This window comes from Pteropus alecto, unplaced genomic scaffold, assembly GCF_000325575.1.
Source record: "Pteropus alecto unplaced genomic scaffold, ASM32557v1 scaffold185, whole genome shotgun sequence".
Taxonomy (NCBI): Eukaryota; Metazoa; Chordata; class Mammalia; order Chiroptera; family Pteropodidae; genus Pteropus; species Pteropus alecto.
In genome coordinates this window covers 10585912-10603254 of record NW_006438088.1, presented here as the reverse complement: position 1 = coordinate 10603254, position 17343 = coordinate 10585912, and the positions used below count along the sequence as shown (strand labels likewise).

At 32.6% G+C, this 17343-nt stretch overlaps 1 protein-coding gene and 1 pseudogene across 8 annotated transcripts in view; both read right to left on the bottom strand.

Moving 5' to 3' along the window:
* The window catches only part of AHI1 (Abelson helper integration site 1), a 164546-nt gene that overhangs the window by 61644 nt on the left and 85559 nt on the right, over positions 1-17343 (bottom strand). For all 8 annotated transcript variants that reach the window (XM_025049273.1, XM_015592141.2, XM_025049275.1 and 5 more), the window contains one exon: positions 2111-2166. In XM_025049273.1, coding sequence (XP_024905041.1) covers positions 2111-2166 — 56 coding nt within the window. The remainder of the gene's footprint in view (positions 1-2110; positions 2167-17343) is intronic.
* LOC112482625 lies at positions 4789-4907 on the bottom strand (annotated as a pseudogene).

The following is a 17343-nucleotide window of genomic DNA, read 5'->3' as shown; positions in this document are numbered from 1 at the left end:
AAGAAAGCTAGAAATTGGTGGTTAGGTACGAGGTCAAGAAGTCATTCAGGTCCCTAGGCTCAGCCATTCTGAAATCCTAGCCTACTCCCTTTCTATTTTTTTTTTTTCTCAGACTCCAGAAATCTCGCTCCTTTTGGGGCCAATATAGTACAAAGTTTGACCTTACAAATATCCTACCTTGTTAAATTTTTGGATAGATATTTTCCTATTTCTTTTATCTTTAAATATGTTCTCCTCTTAATCTCTTTAATGAAAATAAGGTCATACAGGCACAAAGAATGGAAATTAAGTATAATTATATTTTCTGTGAAAATCAGACTTTACCTTCCTTGGACCAGAGGACGTGGGTAATGAACACACTTGCGATCCTATTTAGAGGTTATGGAGAAAAAGTTACCGTGAACTGACAGTATGCAGGGGGGCTGTGGAGGAAGGGTAGTAGAATATGCTCAGTTTGTAGTAAAGAGACAGAGAAGAAGATCTTAAAAAAACACATCAAAAAGAAAGCTTGGCGCAAGTCAAAACCTGGAGAACTAATGAGTGTTTGGGGAGGGCCTGTATAAACCGAGTATATTAAAACCTATTGATTGCACAGAGTAGAATGTTATTAATATATTAAGAACTATCATTTAATAACCCAAGTGGAAAAACATAATCAAAAGACCAACAGTATCAAAACCATTATTATTATTGTTCCTAATTCATTGTAATTATTATGAGATCATTAGGGCACCACTATAACATTCATAGCATTATTTCTCATGGTTTCATGAAGCTTTGGTTCTATTATTTCATCATTTAACTCACATGGGCATCTATAATAAGCCTATAGAGTAAGACAAAAAACTCTGCCAGACTGCACTTTTCTGAGATCTAGAATGCATGTGTGCGCGCGCGTGCGCGCGCGCACACACACACACACACACACACACACACACAGAAATGTAAACACTGGTGTCACAGGAATACTCACAGGAATAACAAATTTCAAAAGTATGCAAAATAATTCAATGAGTATAATATTCAAATATCTTCCATAATTGCTAATCTTCAATTTTTAAATATTAAAGAATGAAATTTGCACAATGTTATGGCTGCTAAAGGATAACTGGAACACACACTATAGTCAAGTATGTTTTTATGATTGCTCTGATAATTAACTCCTCTAACACTAGTCTTTTCTGGAGCCCCACATATTAAGTCAGCAAACATACTGAATTAATCATATGGATTTATTACAAATAGTAAATGGAGTCAATCTGCTCTTGAGGAAAATATAAATTATCAATAAAATTCAAATACGGTTGAATATTTTCTTTAAAAAGATATTACTAAATCTTTCTCAAATCTTTCTCACAACAGGAAATGATGAGTTGTATGGAGTACTTGAAAGACTTATTGTATAGCAAGGACAAGAAATAAGATTATGCTTAGGGAAGACTAAGATATACTTTATCTATTATCTTGTTATGAATCTTTTAAGTGAGAACTAGCAACTGATGTATATTTCATACAAATATTATTTTCAGAAACTAAAAGGGAAATTTTATCATCTTCCTTCTATATCATCTTCTATAGTTATTTTTAATATAGTAAATAGACACTATAACTGTTAAATGTCTTCTGTTACTTGGTAGTAATATAAGAGGGATAAAAGTAAAGATTTCGCTTCTATAATAATTCCGTATTCCGTAAGAAAAATGAAGCATAATGGCCTTTCATTATTACAAAACATTTACTCTAAATGATGCTAGTGTACAAAATAACACTCATTTTAAAAAGGGTTTAAATAAATTTGTATGTAGATTTACACACTTTATCAAAAGTATAAAGCACTTTTAAAATAAAAAACATTCTACTTATAACATTACTATAAACAAATACCTACAAAAATGATGATAACAGCATCTAATTTTCCTATATCTTGGCAAAAATGAGTAAGTTTTCTTAATTAATTAGAAAATGTGAGGTTAACTTTCTTGAAGGGATATAACTTCTGACAAAAGAGAGGTTATAAGAGCTTTCTACAATGGCATTTTGTGTCACTCTAACCAGTATCATTTTGTAGCTTCTTATCAGCTTTACCAATGCAGAAAACAGACTGCCTTACCTTTGGTGGTCCATCTACATGATGGTTACAAGGCATCGTTCCTATGTTGAAAATTCCTGTTAAAAGAAAAGATTGTGAATATTTGCTTATTATACCTATCCATTTTATTTTGAAAACATTTATGTCAGTAAGACACAACTTGTACAGCTCAAAAGAAAAAAGCCTCACTAAGATGGCAGGATCCTTTAAAGTTGTATCATGAATTCTATGGTCAGAAACAGTTGGGAGAGTTTAGCTAAGAGGCTTCAGTCAAAGTAAGCTAAGCCAATTTTCCCATTCCAGTGGCCTTTAGCAATAGCACAAGTGTTCGTATCCTGCTCTCAGCTCAAAAATTATACTGTTATCTCTGCTCTGCTGTATTTCTTCCTTGAAAGTTTTATTTTTGACTTGAGGTCATCAAGTTTTCATAACTATCACAAAGGCTATTAAATAAATTGCTTATTTTCTAAAAAGAACAAATAAATGTATTTGAATTTCTTTGATTTGATTTCCTACTATGATAATATTGTGCTATTTATTCAGTCACCATGGAGTGTCTTAAAAGAAAAAGTTCCTCTAATCTTCTTCTTTAAAATGATAATATCAACTTCGAAACTTGAGAAAAATCCTTTTATCGTGTGTGGATTTATCCTTTTGTTCCCAATGTCCTCTATTGCATTTCTTTGTAATAAACAGCTTCTAAGGATATGGATAGCACACTGCATCTCATCTGTAAAGATTCAAGTTCAAAGTCAAACTCAAGTTAAAAATGAACACAGGTGTGGGTCTCATTTACTTTGCAATCTTCTTCCATCAGCAAACCAACATGTGAGTTAGGATGTTAGAGTGTCTGTTCAAAAAATACTAAAGGTTTGATTAGAAGTGAGAACTGCAATTGGCTATTACTAGTAATTAACAAAATTCCAACTTAAAACAAAACATTAGTTCCTCTCTTTAAGGCATTTAAGTTATTTTTCTTAAAACATAATAAGGAATTGAATGAGATTGACACAAAATGATCATTTTTTTTATCATTCTGCAAGAGTATATTCAAAATGAACAGAGTACCATAAAACACGATTTAAAAAAACCCCATAATTTTTGCTTCATTTAAAAAAATTCTCTCAACATCTGTTAGCCAGTGAAGTGTAAAGGACAATACTACCTTTATTCAATCAACTATTTACTGAATGGCTATTGGACACTCAGTGATAAAAAATAAATTATAAAGGAAAAATTATGATTTCTGACCTCAACAGTCTAGAAAAACAGAGATCCTTTTTTTGAAGAAACACTACAGAGCAAATTAACAGCTTTGTCTTAAGTGTAATAAAGTCTTTAAGGTAATTTAAATAAAAAGACATGTTTTTATTCATAGAGTAACACTGGCCTTAAATTTAAAAAAAAAACTAAAAAATCCAAGTAAAACAAAATATTCAAATAATACAAATTTTTATGGCAAGATTTTAGTAATACTGAAGCATACAGAACAAATGGTGAAAGCCCTATTTCCTCAGTCCCCACATTCCCACAACTCTCTCTAGCTGTGACTACTAAGAACAGTCTGGCATGACACACTGGATTTAAATGGAAGTGGTCATACTATGGGGTTCAGGAATCAGCAACATTTTGCACATGTGTTCTTAGTATTGTAATCCGACTGCTACACAACTGACCCAGGCTAATTAAAGATTTTAAAATTCTTGTCCAATTAGACAATAACTTCAAAATGATAGAAACAAACAAACAAAAAACCCAAATCTATATTTTCAGCTTATAAAATTACAAAGAAAAAAATACATATTTTACAGTTTCAATTTCAGGATTAAAAAAGTGTTAAAAATATAATTTTTTAAAGTGTATTCCCCAAAGATATAATCTTAGTTTTAAATTTAGATAGTGTACTGAAATATTTGGAAATAGAATCACATGTGTTTGTTCAAACTTTCAGTAAAGAATATATAGAAAAGTGTAAGTTTAAGGCAAAATATCCCAAAAGAGCTTCCTATTTTATGTAAATTTTACTTAAAAATCTATATCTGTATCTTATTTCACTTTTATTAAAGTGAAAGTTCATAATAAGTAGCTTACTGTGGTGACTATTTCTGTGTGTCAGCTTGGTTAGGCCACAGTACCCAGATATCTGGTCAAACATCTCAGAAGTTCCCGTGAAAGTATTTTTTGGTGTTAACATTTAAATCAGTAGACTTTGAGCTAAGCAGATTGCTCTCCATAATGTCGGCAAGTCTCATCCAATCAGCTGAAGGCCTTAAGAAAGACTGACCTCCTTTCAGAGGGAATTTCGCCATTAGACTGCTTCCGAACTTATCTGTGACTCTTCCCTAGGTTTCCAGCCTGCCAGACTACCTTGTACATTTTGGACTTAACAGTCTCCACAACCATGTGAATCAATTCTTTAAAATTAATCTATTGATATTCGCATTCTATCGGTTCTCTTTCTCTGGAGAACACTGACTAATATACTTTTTGAGAAACATTAAATAAAATAAAAATATAATTATTTGTATCTATATTTTAAATTGAAATTTTGTTCAATAAATATATTAATTATGCAGAAATATAGTTTATTTTCTATTTTTTAATTTTTTTTAGGCAAGGCAACCCTTGGTTGATCTCACAGATTGCAAGGACCTTGTCAGCTTACAATCTCTTATTTTTTTACTTTTTATTTTTTTTTACGCCTATAGCACCTGGTCTTCCTAGGTAGTCTCCCATTGAAGTACTCACCAGGACCAACCCTGCTTAGCTTCCGAGATCAGATGGGATCGGGCTTGTTCAGGGTAGCATGGCCATAGACAGAAATATAGTTTAAATGTACAATTTATCATGGAGTATTTTAAAACTAGAATACCTAAAATGAATTTAAGAATATACAACATTTGTAGTGTAAATCAATTTATCAATAAACAAAAAAAATTTTTTTAAACCAATGTGTCAAATATTTACTGCTAGATTGTCCATTCTGACAACCTCTGCTTTTTAATGCGTGGACTATTTACATTTAATGCAGTTACTGATATGGCTGTGTTTAAGTCTCCCATCTTCTTATTTTATTGCATCTATTCTTGTTCCTTTCTTCCTCCTTTTCTATACTCTTTTGGCATAATAAAATATCTTTATTTTATGTCACCTGATGGCTAAATTTTTAGCTATACATTTTTATATTTTTTAAAATAAATTTATTTACTTAAATTAGTTTCAAGTATACAGTACATTGGTTAGACAACTTGTATAGCTAATAAGCATACTTCTATATGAGAAAACCATTTGTCGAAAAGCTTAGACCTGTTGGAAGTATTGTACTACAAACTTGCCAACAGGGAAGTTATTTTATAGTCAATCAATTCATTATTATATTTGACAAGTATTAGCTACTTACCAGGTTTCAGATACTGCCCCAAAAAATTGTTGGTAGAAAAAAATCTGTTAAGACAATTTGGAGTAAAATTGAGAGAATAGACAATATGGTTCTCCCTTCAACAGCATTTAAAGAAATTATCAACAAAATCTAAAGACAACGTACCGAATGGGAGAAGTCTCCAATGGTACATTTGATAAGAGGTTAATATCCAAAATATATAAAGAACTTATATGACAACACCAAAGATACAAACAATCCAATTAAAAAATGGGCAGAAGACCTGAACAGATACTTACTTCTCCAAAGAGGAAATACAGATGGCTAACAGACATATGAAAAGATGCTCAAGGCTGCTAATCATCAGAGAAATGCAAATTAAAACCACAGAGAGATATCACCTCACACCTGTCAGAATGGCTATCATCAATAAATCAAAAAACAGCAAGTATTGGCAAGGATGCGGAGAAAAGGGAACCCTCATACATTGTTGGTGGGATTTCAAGTTGGTACAGCCATATGGAAAACAGTATGGAGGTTTCTCAAAAAATTAAAAATGGATATACCTTTTGACCTAGCAATTGCACTTCTGGGTATTTATCCAAAGAAAACGAAAGCACTAATTTGTAAAGATCTATGCACTCCAATATTCATGGCAGCACAATTTACAATAGCCAAGATATGCAAGGAACCTAAATGCCCATCAATAGACGATTGGATAAAGAAATTATGGTTCATATATACATCTTCATATTTTTTAATGGTTAATCTACAGATTATAATTGACATCTCTGTTACAGTATACCCTGAATTAGGATTTTCCATTTCACAAACAATATAAGGACCCTAAAACAGTATTACTCCATTTATCCTACCATCTTTTATGCTACTGTTACATTTTACTTTTACATGTTATAAATCCCATAATATATAGCCAATATAATTGCTTTAAAGAGTCGGTAATCTTTGAGAATTAAAAAAAAAAAAACTCATCTTTTTTATTTAGATACATATTTATCCTTTCCAGTGGATTCATTTCTCCCTGCAGATCCAGGCTTTCATCTGAGATCATGTCCCTTCAGACTGATGAACCCCCGATAGAATCTCGTATAGTGTAAATCTCCTGATGACTGATTATGCTGTTGTTGGATATTTTTTTCCTGAAAAGTTTTTAATAGGCATCATCTATGAAGGATATTTTTGCTGGGTATTGAAACCTAGGTTGATAGCCATTTTCTTTTAGCATTTTATTCCACTGTTTCTTATGAGAAGGCAGCCATCATTCTTACTGTTATTCCCCTGAATAAAATTGTTTATTCCTTTGGCTTTTACGATTTTCCTTTTACATTAAATTCCTATATTTTCTTAGACAGAACTGACATTTATATGATGTTACACTGTCTTGTCTCATAACAAGGGATGTCTTTCCATTTGTTCCAAGATTATTTTTATGTCTTTCACAAGTATAATAAAGTATAAAAAAATAACTTTTTCATTTATTTTATTAGTCTTGTTGTTGGTTTTATTAATTTTAGCATTGACTCTTTTGGACTTTCTAGGTATAAAATTAATTATCTGAAAAACAGTTTTATTTCTTTTCCAATTCTTAAAAAGCTTGCAATCTCAGTACACACAACTTTATATTAAATTTAGCAGGAAAGATCTCTCCCTTCTAAAACTCTACATTCTACTGAAATATAATAAAAATTACTTCACTTTTTTTCCTAGCCATAGATAATCAAAGTCTAATTCTATCTCTGATTCATGGCAATTTCTAAAACTTAAAGAAGGATGCATAGTTACAGTGTTGCCTGAAGCAAATAACTCTTAAAAAGGTATCCTGAAAGGGAAAGTAGAGGTTCTCCTTCTGCTTAGTCAGTAGCTCATAAACGCTTGGTGATGATACATAAGACAGCTGGATATATGTTCTGTCTTTAGAATTTGGCACATATTCCTGCCTGTCTTTGCTTTTGCAATAAATCTGATCATCTTTGTTCTCGCTTTCCTTTGAACATTGTCCCGAGTTGAAGGTTGGTAGTTTAAGAAAACTAAAAAATACACAATTCTGCTGTTTAAATCAGTCTGGTACAAATGGGGTAAAACGTTAAGTTCTAATTTTCTACAAAATAAAATACCTAAAGGATCTCCCAAGAAACAAAATTTCTTCCATTATGTTCTCTAGGCTATGTTAATAACAAAAAAATTAGGAAAATTTTTAAGTAACGCATTTTAGTACTACAGTAAATTTTAAAACACTACCAGAGGAAGTAGTAAATTAACATTGTGAAACCAGTCTCACAACATTTAACTCAAATCTTCTGATGATTAATGTACACAGTTAACACTGCATTGTAACATATTAACCCAGTGGGTATGGCATAGATTGCATTCATTCGGTCATTATTTGAGTCAACTCTTGGGGATCTTCTGTGTTTCAAGCATTTGGACTAAGTACTATGGATATAAAGATGCATAAAAAGCAGATTCTCACCACAGGGGCTAAACAAACACAAATGGGTCTGGAGGGTTTGTGTCTTAGATGCTGGGTTTCAGTCACAGTACTGCTGTTCATTGGTTATGTGACCTTGGGAATGTTACCTAACTTCTGACTGACATTCTGAAAGTCATGTTTAAAATGGAATTGTTTTTGTTGTTTGTTAATTATCTGAAAATTCGTAATTATTGTTAAGTTTTGTTTAATTTAAGAGATTCTCTAATTTTTCTGTTGTCATCAATGGTACTACCAATTCTAGAAGGTTATTTGGTCTTCTCCAGGTTACTGAAACTTGTTATTAGTTTTTTGGGTTTTTTTTTTTTTTTTTTTGCATGCTCATGGTTTGTGGTCCCAACCACACTAAGAGGACTGAGCTGTAGCAAAACAAAACAAAACAAAACAAAACAAAACAAAACAAAACAAAACAAAACAAAAACAAAAGCCTGTCCAACTGTTACCCCTCTGCGAAGTACAGGAGTAAACGTCTTCTCTCAAGTTAATCAGTTGCATGTTCCAGTCATCTCGCAATGACTAGGTCTGGACGCACATTCCTTCAGGCATATAAGCTCCTTTTAGGTCCAATGTGGGCCATAGGATCTGCTAGGCCCTTAATGTACTACAGACATTAAACTGAGAGGTATAGCCAGTTCCCCAGAGGAGTTACAGCTTCTTCTGCTAGCTGAGAATCCTCAATCAACTCTGCAAAACCTGTTTTCTGCCCCTTTACAGAAATCTCACTTTTTCTGCACAGGTCCTTGCTCAGAAACAAGAACAAAGCCCTCCCACACCCATCCCTTGCCCAAACGCAGTGGCACTAAGATTCCAGAAAAAACTTTATCTTTTGATAGACTCTTCAGGGTCTTCCACACTTCTTGCCTGAGTCTTTGTAGGCCACTAGAAAGGAACTAAAGTACTTAATTTAAAATTTTAAAATCATTAGAGAAAAAGAAGGTGCTCATCTAGAAGATTAAGTGGAATGATTATTATCAAGATAAAATTTATGAAGGTAAAAATAAGATAAGTTCCAGTATTAAACAAATAATAAAATAAAATTTCCCTGAGCAGAAGAATGATAAGATTGCAGATAAAAGAGCTTATCAAGCCCCAGAAAAGATTAATTACAACAAAGACAGTCTTAGACATACTCTGGTGAAATTCTTGACTTCCTCAATGAAGAGAAAATCCCATAAGCCTCTAAGAGCAACAGATTCTTTACACTGGAAAGAGAGATGAGTGAGTACTGGACTTCTCACCTAAAATTCTAGAAGCTGGCTGGTAGTAGAATAACATATCCAGACAACCAAGATAAAGAATTTTGTATTCAAAAATTTATTATTCAGACAAAGTATTATATATCTGTCAACAAAAGAAGGCATATTTGGATATACAAAAATTTAGAGTACTCTAACCAAATGACAACTGAATGAGACCAGAAATCTCAACACAGGAAAACATTAGATTTTTTTCATTAGATATAGGGGAAACATTAAACATTTTTCTTGTAGTATTTTTTGTTTTATAAATGTATACTTAAGCACTTCTACAAATTCCTATGCATTTTCATCCATTAAAATTAACTATATAAATTTATATAAAAGAACAGAGAAATTAGAAACAAATTCAGGAAAAAAAAGGGGTATGTATTAAAACTGACCAAAAACAAGAAAGGGGAAAAATTAAAAAGCAACAATATAACTAAATGGAAGTAGAGATTGGTAATTATCATTACTCCTACTGCAATATTGAAAAGACCTCACATAACTATGAAGTCATCAGAGAGATGTGGACATAAAGAGCAAAGGAGCAAGCCTTTTATAGGCAAAGCAATTTTGCTGAGACAGAAATCAGCTGAACTTCTAAGGATCATGTGGGCTGACATGATAGACCGGAATCTGAAAGATCCCAAATGTGAGTCAGTCCTCTCTGTCCATCAATTCTCTCCAACAGGACTTTTGCGGCAGTGATATAGGAAACTGGGGAAAAGGCAGAAAGAGAGTTCCCTCAATCTCTAGATGTTTAAATCCCAAAGTCCTCCTAGAGGGAGGAACTAATCTTATTTTTTGGATATTTAATAAGTATTCTGAAATTAACTACAGCAACAGCCTAGCCTCCAACCCAGGCCAACTCCTGAATTGGACAGAGATTCGCCCTTTGCCATAGCTTTCTATAAAAGGAAAGTGTGAACCTTTCCTGGAAGAAGATTTTTTAAAAATTCATTCTCTACTAAATATGTAGGAGGTCTAACCTACAATCAGAAATTATGAGGCTTGTAAATAACCAGGAATAGGTGACCCATAAAAAAATAACAATCAGCAAAAGAAACCACAGATGATCAAAGTGTTGGAATTAGCAAACATGAACTTTAACTTTTATACATATGTTAAATAATTTTCAAGGAAAAATGGGTAAAATGAGTGAGAAGATAGAGAATTGTGGCAGAGAAATGGAAACCTTGAAGAAGAAATAATGGCAATTCTATATCTGAAGAGTGTAATAGATGAAATGAAAAGGTGATTAAATGGGCATAATATTAGAAGGTACACATTTCAAGAAAGGATCTGTGAACTCGAGGACAGAGTAAAAATATTACCTAAATTGAAGCACGGGGTCAGAGGAGGAAGTAACAGAACATCAAATCTGTATGACTACATTAAAAGGACTAAACAGGTGTAACTGGAATTCCAGAAGGAAAATGGAAAAAAGAGGTGAAGAAATAATGGGCTAGGAGTTTTCTAACTTGTAATGAAGGCATTAACCTGATAGATACAAAGAACTTAGCAAACCCCAAGGAGGATATATTTAAATGAAACCACACCTAGATATACCTTAATTAAACTGAGGAAAATGAAACTATCTCCTAATCTCTTTAGTAATCAAGAAAATACACCCTAAATAGATTATATTTTTGACTAGCAAATAAGCAAAGATAAAAGGATCGCATACAGTGTTAGTAACAGAGTAGGAAAAAAGGAAAATACTAAAGGGCTCTTCTTCACCCAATTAGGGGATGACTTGAGTAATATAAAGAAAATTACAGTAAAGTAGTATAACAAATTGAATGAAAGAATCGATAACCCTCAAAGAGATAGGCAAGAAAAAAAAAACAAAAAGCTCTTCTTGAACAACTATCAGCCAATAAATGTAGAAGCAATGATAACATTAGAAATCCACCAATTTGCATCCCTTTACCAGTGAAATAGTTAATTCAGGCACAAGGATCATCAGTGGATGCTGAAACCATTCGGTGAAGCTGATGGAGAACGGGGCATTCACATGGTCTCAAAGTATGATCCCCTATACTACTCAGCAATTGTAAATAGAAAAATTTTTCTTTGCAAAAGAGATCTGTATGTATTACCTTAATCAAGAACTAAATTTACTAACACTAATAGTGGGAAAATCTGACATTATACACCATCTAATGTGATGCAATAAAGTACACATCACTCACAGTATTCTCGCCAAAAAAGTCTAGCCTGAGTCTAATTATGATAATAGTTAGACAAAAATAAATAGACAAAATCAAAACACTGGACATTCTAAAGGATGACTGGCTCAGCCAGATTCTTTAAAAAAATGTTGTTAAGAACAAACCAAAAAAAGATTCTAGATTAACAGATTAAATGAGACTAACATGACATAACCAATATATGTATGAATCTAGACTGGATGCTATATGAAATAATCAAGTAAACAAAAAATTGCTTGAGAAATTTTAGGCACAGTTAGGAAAATCTGAAAATGAACTATTTATTAGATGATTATTATAGAATCATTGTTAATTTTCCTAGATGTGATAATGGTACTATGATTATGTAGGAGAATATTCTGCTTCTTAGCAGACATAGGAAGTTTTTGAAGGAAAGAAGCAAATGTGAATTTCATTTTAATTTACTTTTTTTTCCAACTTTTATGTGGTTTAAAAAAATTTTCAAAATAAAGCTAGGGAAGGAATTATAGGCCCTTACCATAGTAGACTTGTAATAACCTTATGGTAGGTGAGCGGATTTTCAATGGTTTTGAACATTGCAAAATCTTCTACATAAGTAAATCCATGTCTTCCACTTGACCCCCTACTTAGTTCGGACACTCCTCGTTTGGAACAGCTTCCTAAACAAACTCTCTGACCTGTTCCATGGGTCTTCCAAAGACATCTCACACTGCTGGACTCACTCTTCTTCATCCAATTAGGGGATGACTTGAGTAATATAAAGAAAATTAAAATAGTATAGCAAATTGAATGAAAAAAATTGATAACCCTCAAAGAGATAGGCAAGAAAAGGGAAAACTATTGTTTTGTCATTCTAGAGCTTAATCTTCTGGGAAAAAATCATGCTCCTCAAGTGTTTTAACTCAAATTTCTTAACTCAAAATGGCATGGAAAGCCATTTAGCATGTAGCTACTGCCTAGCTCACTAACCTTCCGCCATCTCATTCGCCTTTACCACCCCCCAGCCGCTCTTTATTCCGATCAGTGTGTACTTACGCTGTTTCCCTGTCTAACATCCCTTCTTAGCTTATTTCCTAGACATCCTTGAAAGCTCGGGTCAAACATCGCGTTCTCTAGGAAACAGTTTGTGATTTTCTCCTCCCCACCCCACTTCTGATTTAGAAAACCTTCTCCATTCCTCCCCTCCTTTAGCATTCCTGTGCAATCCTCTGTAACAGCATTTTCCTCACTATAGTTACTAAAATTTATTTTAGTTGTTTGTGTAATAAAGTTCATATTCAACAAATACTTGTTGATTGAATACATGAATACAGAAAATGAGTAATAAAAACATTTTGTAGTAAAACAGGCTAAAGTTCTCCATTAATATAGTCATCCCATATTTTAAATATTCATCTAAAATGAATTTTTAATAAATGTGAATCTTAAATTGGCTTATCTTCATTTAGCCTAGTGATATGTTAATACTTATTTTATATTGGACTTTTTTCAGAATGCTATGGGAAGCCCTTGATTTACTGGATACGTATTTCAGAGATTTCAGAAAGAGCATATTCTTTGAACACTACACTTTTCACATTATATAAAAAAATTCTCCCAAACTCAGAAATGTCGAAGATGAGGGCTCTGCGCCTACAAGGTTTGGATGTCTACACAGACCACAGAGGTAGAGCACACTGAATATTAAAAACCACAAATCAGTAGGCTTTCCTGTGTTAGTCGTGGAAATAAGTAGTGACCTACTTACCAGGAAGGTATATAAACATGAATGAGTAGGTAAGATACTGGGAAACGAGGAGGGAAGAAGTCCAGAAAATTTGAGGATGGTAAGTTACTGCTTGTGAAAAAGTGGGTAGCTCTATGATGTTGACTGAAACAATCAGACAACATGGCTCCTGGTTTCAGTCTGCCACCAAGAGTGAGTATAATTTAATTTTCTGAACTTCAGTTAAGCTTCACACTTCTGGGAAGATCTCCTAGGCTAGGCCAGTCTCTAATGATCTGTGCTATTTATTCCCAAATAGTAATCCAAAATTAAATTCACTGATCCAACGAATATACAGTTAGTATATCTTTACCTAACTTTGAAACTGATGCTCAGAATAATTTAATTGTGCTAACCAATAATTAGTTAAAATCCTATAGTACTTACTTCTATTTAAAAACTATCAAGAACTGCATACAATTTTTAGTATTAATTAAGCATCCTCAGTAAACTCTTAACAGGAGACTGAAGTCTGTTCAAATCATATCCTGTGACACACGCTCTAGATATTTAATCTGAGGACAGTCTGGTACATTTCAAATAAAATTGTGCCACATATTTATTATACAGACAAGATAAAAATACTTTAATTCTGTATGTTCAATCCTCAAAATATAATTTAGTACCTGTAAGTTGTTAACACTAATTATTAATTATTTTAATAGTAATGTTATAGTACCTTGAAAATCACAAGTACAGGTCAAAAAAGATAAAGGGTATAAAATGATAATTTAGGCATTTCTTTTTTATACATATTTGTTATTGCAATGAAGAACTTTTTTTTCAGCTTGTTATATTTGCTTATGTGCTCAATTGTTTTCTTTATTCTCTTTTTGGATAGCAAACATCCAAGCTATCAACTTCATAGTCATCCTAAATAGTTAGTCTTTTGGCCTCTTTTCATTCAATAGCCTCTTCCAGCTTATCTCATTAACTTCTGTGGATTCAAAGACTACACATATGCCATTGACTCAATGTATATTTATGCTCCAATCCTATGTTTCAAAGTATGTAGTCAAGTTCCTAGCACAGGGCTTGACTCATAGTAGGATAGTTAACAAATGAGGCACAAATGAATGAACATGTTATTAGATATTTCACTCTGGATGTCTTCCAGGTATCTCAAACTCCATATATTCAAAATACAATTCATTAACTTTTCTCCAATATTCCTATATTTCCCTATTTTTAACAGACTGCCATCTACTCATTCACCAAAATTAGAAGCCTTAGTTACCCTCAAATTCCATTTCTCTACCCCTTACCCTTCACATTCCAAATCTTCAATACTTAATGATTTAACATCTCTCTACTTTCTTACTTCAGTCCTGTTCTCCCATCTCAATTATTAAAATCATCTTTTAACTGGCCTTCTGAGCCCTAACATCTTTTACAATTATTAGTCTTCACATCTGATAACAATTAGTTTAAATATCGCCTTTTCTATGAAGAATTATTTATCACTGCATTATATATACTCTCCAGTACACTTTGTTCATTTTCTTATTATAGCAAAAATCAGACTATATAATCCCATCCTCCCCCTTTAAAATATGTCTCTGTGCTGGAGATGGGTTGGTGTTCTACACTTCATTCATACACGGTTCTGTACAATCTGGCCTCTCACTGCCTTCTACTTCCCCCCTCATTCCCTCTACTCAGAATCTCACTGCCTTCTACTTCCCCCCACATTCCTGACTCAGAATCTTAGTTGGAGATGCTATCCTTACTAACCATCCAATATGGTTTTCTTTCTTCTTCAAAATTCTACGCATGTCAGTTTCTTTGTGAAGCTTTCTTTGACCACCCCATTTACAACAGCAACCTAACTTCACTCCCCAGTTCACACTATCCCTCTTCCCTACTCTGATTGCTATTTATTCTATATTTATTTGCTCACTGTCTGCCTCCACTGGAACGTAAGGTGAACAAGGGCATAGATATTTACCTGTTTTGTTCACAGATATATTCACATAACATCTATAACAGTGCTTGGGACAAAGTGAGTATTCACTGGGCACTTTACTAAATGTATGAATGAATCTTGTACTAAATGTATGAATGAATCTTGTACTAAATGTATGAATGAATTTTGTACTAAATTTATGAATGAATCTTGTATTCCCAGTATCTGCATGTGCGAGAGGTAAACATCCTTTAGAATTAAAAACAGAAAACAAAAAAAGGACAGAGTTAAAATGAAAAAAGATTTAATAATGCAATGGTATTTTCATTTATTACACTGGTGTGGTATTGAGAATATGAGAAGATGAGAACTCATGTTCTCAGAAACGTATGTAAAAGATATAATTTAAATTCTAGGGAGAGGTAATAAATTTAAATTCTGAAATAAGCATAATAATTTAGAAGACATTTTCCATAACTCGAAGCAAAAATAAGTCATTTTAAAAATATGATTATACTATATCAATTTTTTTCTATAAAAGTTCAATTAATATTAAAAAGTACATTAATTTGCCTAACTGCTATACTGTGCATTTAACCTTGCCTTTAACATCATCTTTTCAAGTGTTTTGATATACACAGAATAAAAAGAGAGATGACATTATCAAGCTTCATAATGTTTCTACAAAAAGAAAAAAAAATAAGACACCCCCTCCAAAAAAAACCCCAAAATTAAAAACCTACTTTGCTCAAAATATAACAACTGTGAGATGTGAAAGATTTGACTCCTTTTGAAAGCAGGGCAAATATATACAAAACATATACACACACATGCACACACACGGTCACACACATTAATATGAAGGAAACAGGAGTGCTTTATAATTATTAACCCACTTTTCTCCAAAATACCAGAACACCCTTGGGAGACAGATATGATGGATACAGCATAATAACTAAGATTATTACATGACCTGTTATACATTAGTCTGCAACGAAATCCAGATTCCTAGCTCTAAGCTATTACCTGGATGAGTCCTAAGTGGACAATACTGTTTATATATTGTATAGACAACACAGAATTCTAAGCGGTGCCATAAAATGAAGTGTATTTTATAAGAATAATATATTTAATTACTGATTTCTTTCTCTGTATTCCCTAAGTGTTTTATGCTTACCTCCTGTTGAACTCGACCCTACTATACTGTTACTATTTCTTTGCCAGCTGGATTCTTCAACTAGACTGGGAAGACTTTGAGGGCAGTCTTTCCTTTTCCATTTCTCTAGGGCTTAGCCTAGTTCCTATCACATAGCAGGCTCTCCTCCTATATGAATTAATTTGGTTAGTGAATTAATTTTTGATAAAGTATAAAATGGTTTTTAGTTTTTAAACTTGGTAATAGCTTTTGTTGGAGTGCTTCTACTAAAATACAGTATTTTTGGTTCTGCTCAAAAAGAAAAAGATGGATGTTTGTCAAAAATTATTCTCAATTTTCACTCCTTGTGAAATTATAGTTGAATGCTTTTTAGTTGACAAAGTTGAGAAAAAATAAATTGCCTGAAGTTAGAACATTAGAACAATGTTCTACTTTTTACTTTTGAACATTTATAATGCAAAACCTCTTATTTTTAAAAAATGACCAGTCACTCCATTTACTCATTTCTTAGTTTCCATATTTGTCATCAACTTTGCTCTCAAACTCATAGGGAAGTTGCTAAGAACAACACTGAGAGGGATTCTTTACATTTTCATTCACTTTTCATTCAAGGAAAAAGCTTCCTGAAAACACACATTTAAAATTCTGGAAAATACAAATCAATATTACCTAGACGTGTCTATCATTACCAGAAGGTCTGGTTCCTAAACCTAATTTCCATTGTTAGTTAACATTTTCAATAAGTGATGGATATTCATTTCCAGAAAACATTACCAGTAAATTCTATGATATCACAGACTACTCACTATCCAGACCAAACTGACTAAACCACAAAATGCAAAAGTATGCACTTAGCTAGTTGAAGAGAAACCTTAGGGCTATGCTGAGTAGTTTTAGAAAAGTATGACCTGAGTAAGAGAAAATGAGAACTTAATTTAGATAGTCCCTTTGCCCTGGATTTCCAGGGCCTACAATGGACACAAACCAAAATGTTTAAAAACTAAAGCATTTGTCATAGATTAACTTTTTTAAAAAGTTACTTTGGGATACAGAAATTTACAGAGGAAAATAAATTATTGTTTTTATGATATAACTTCACTCTT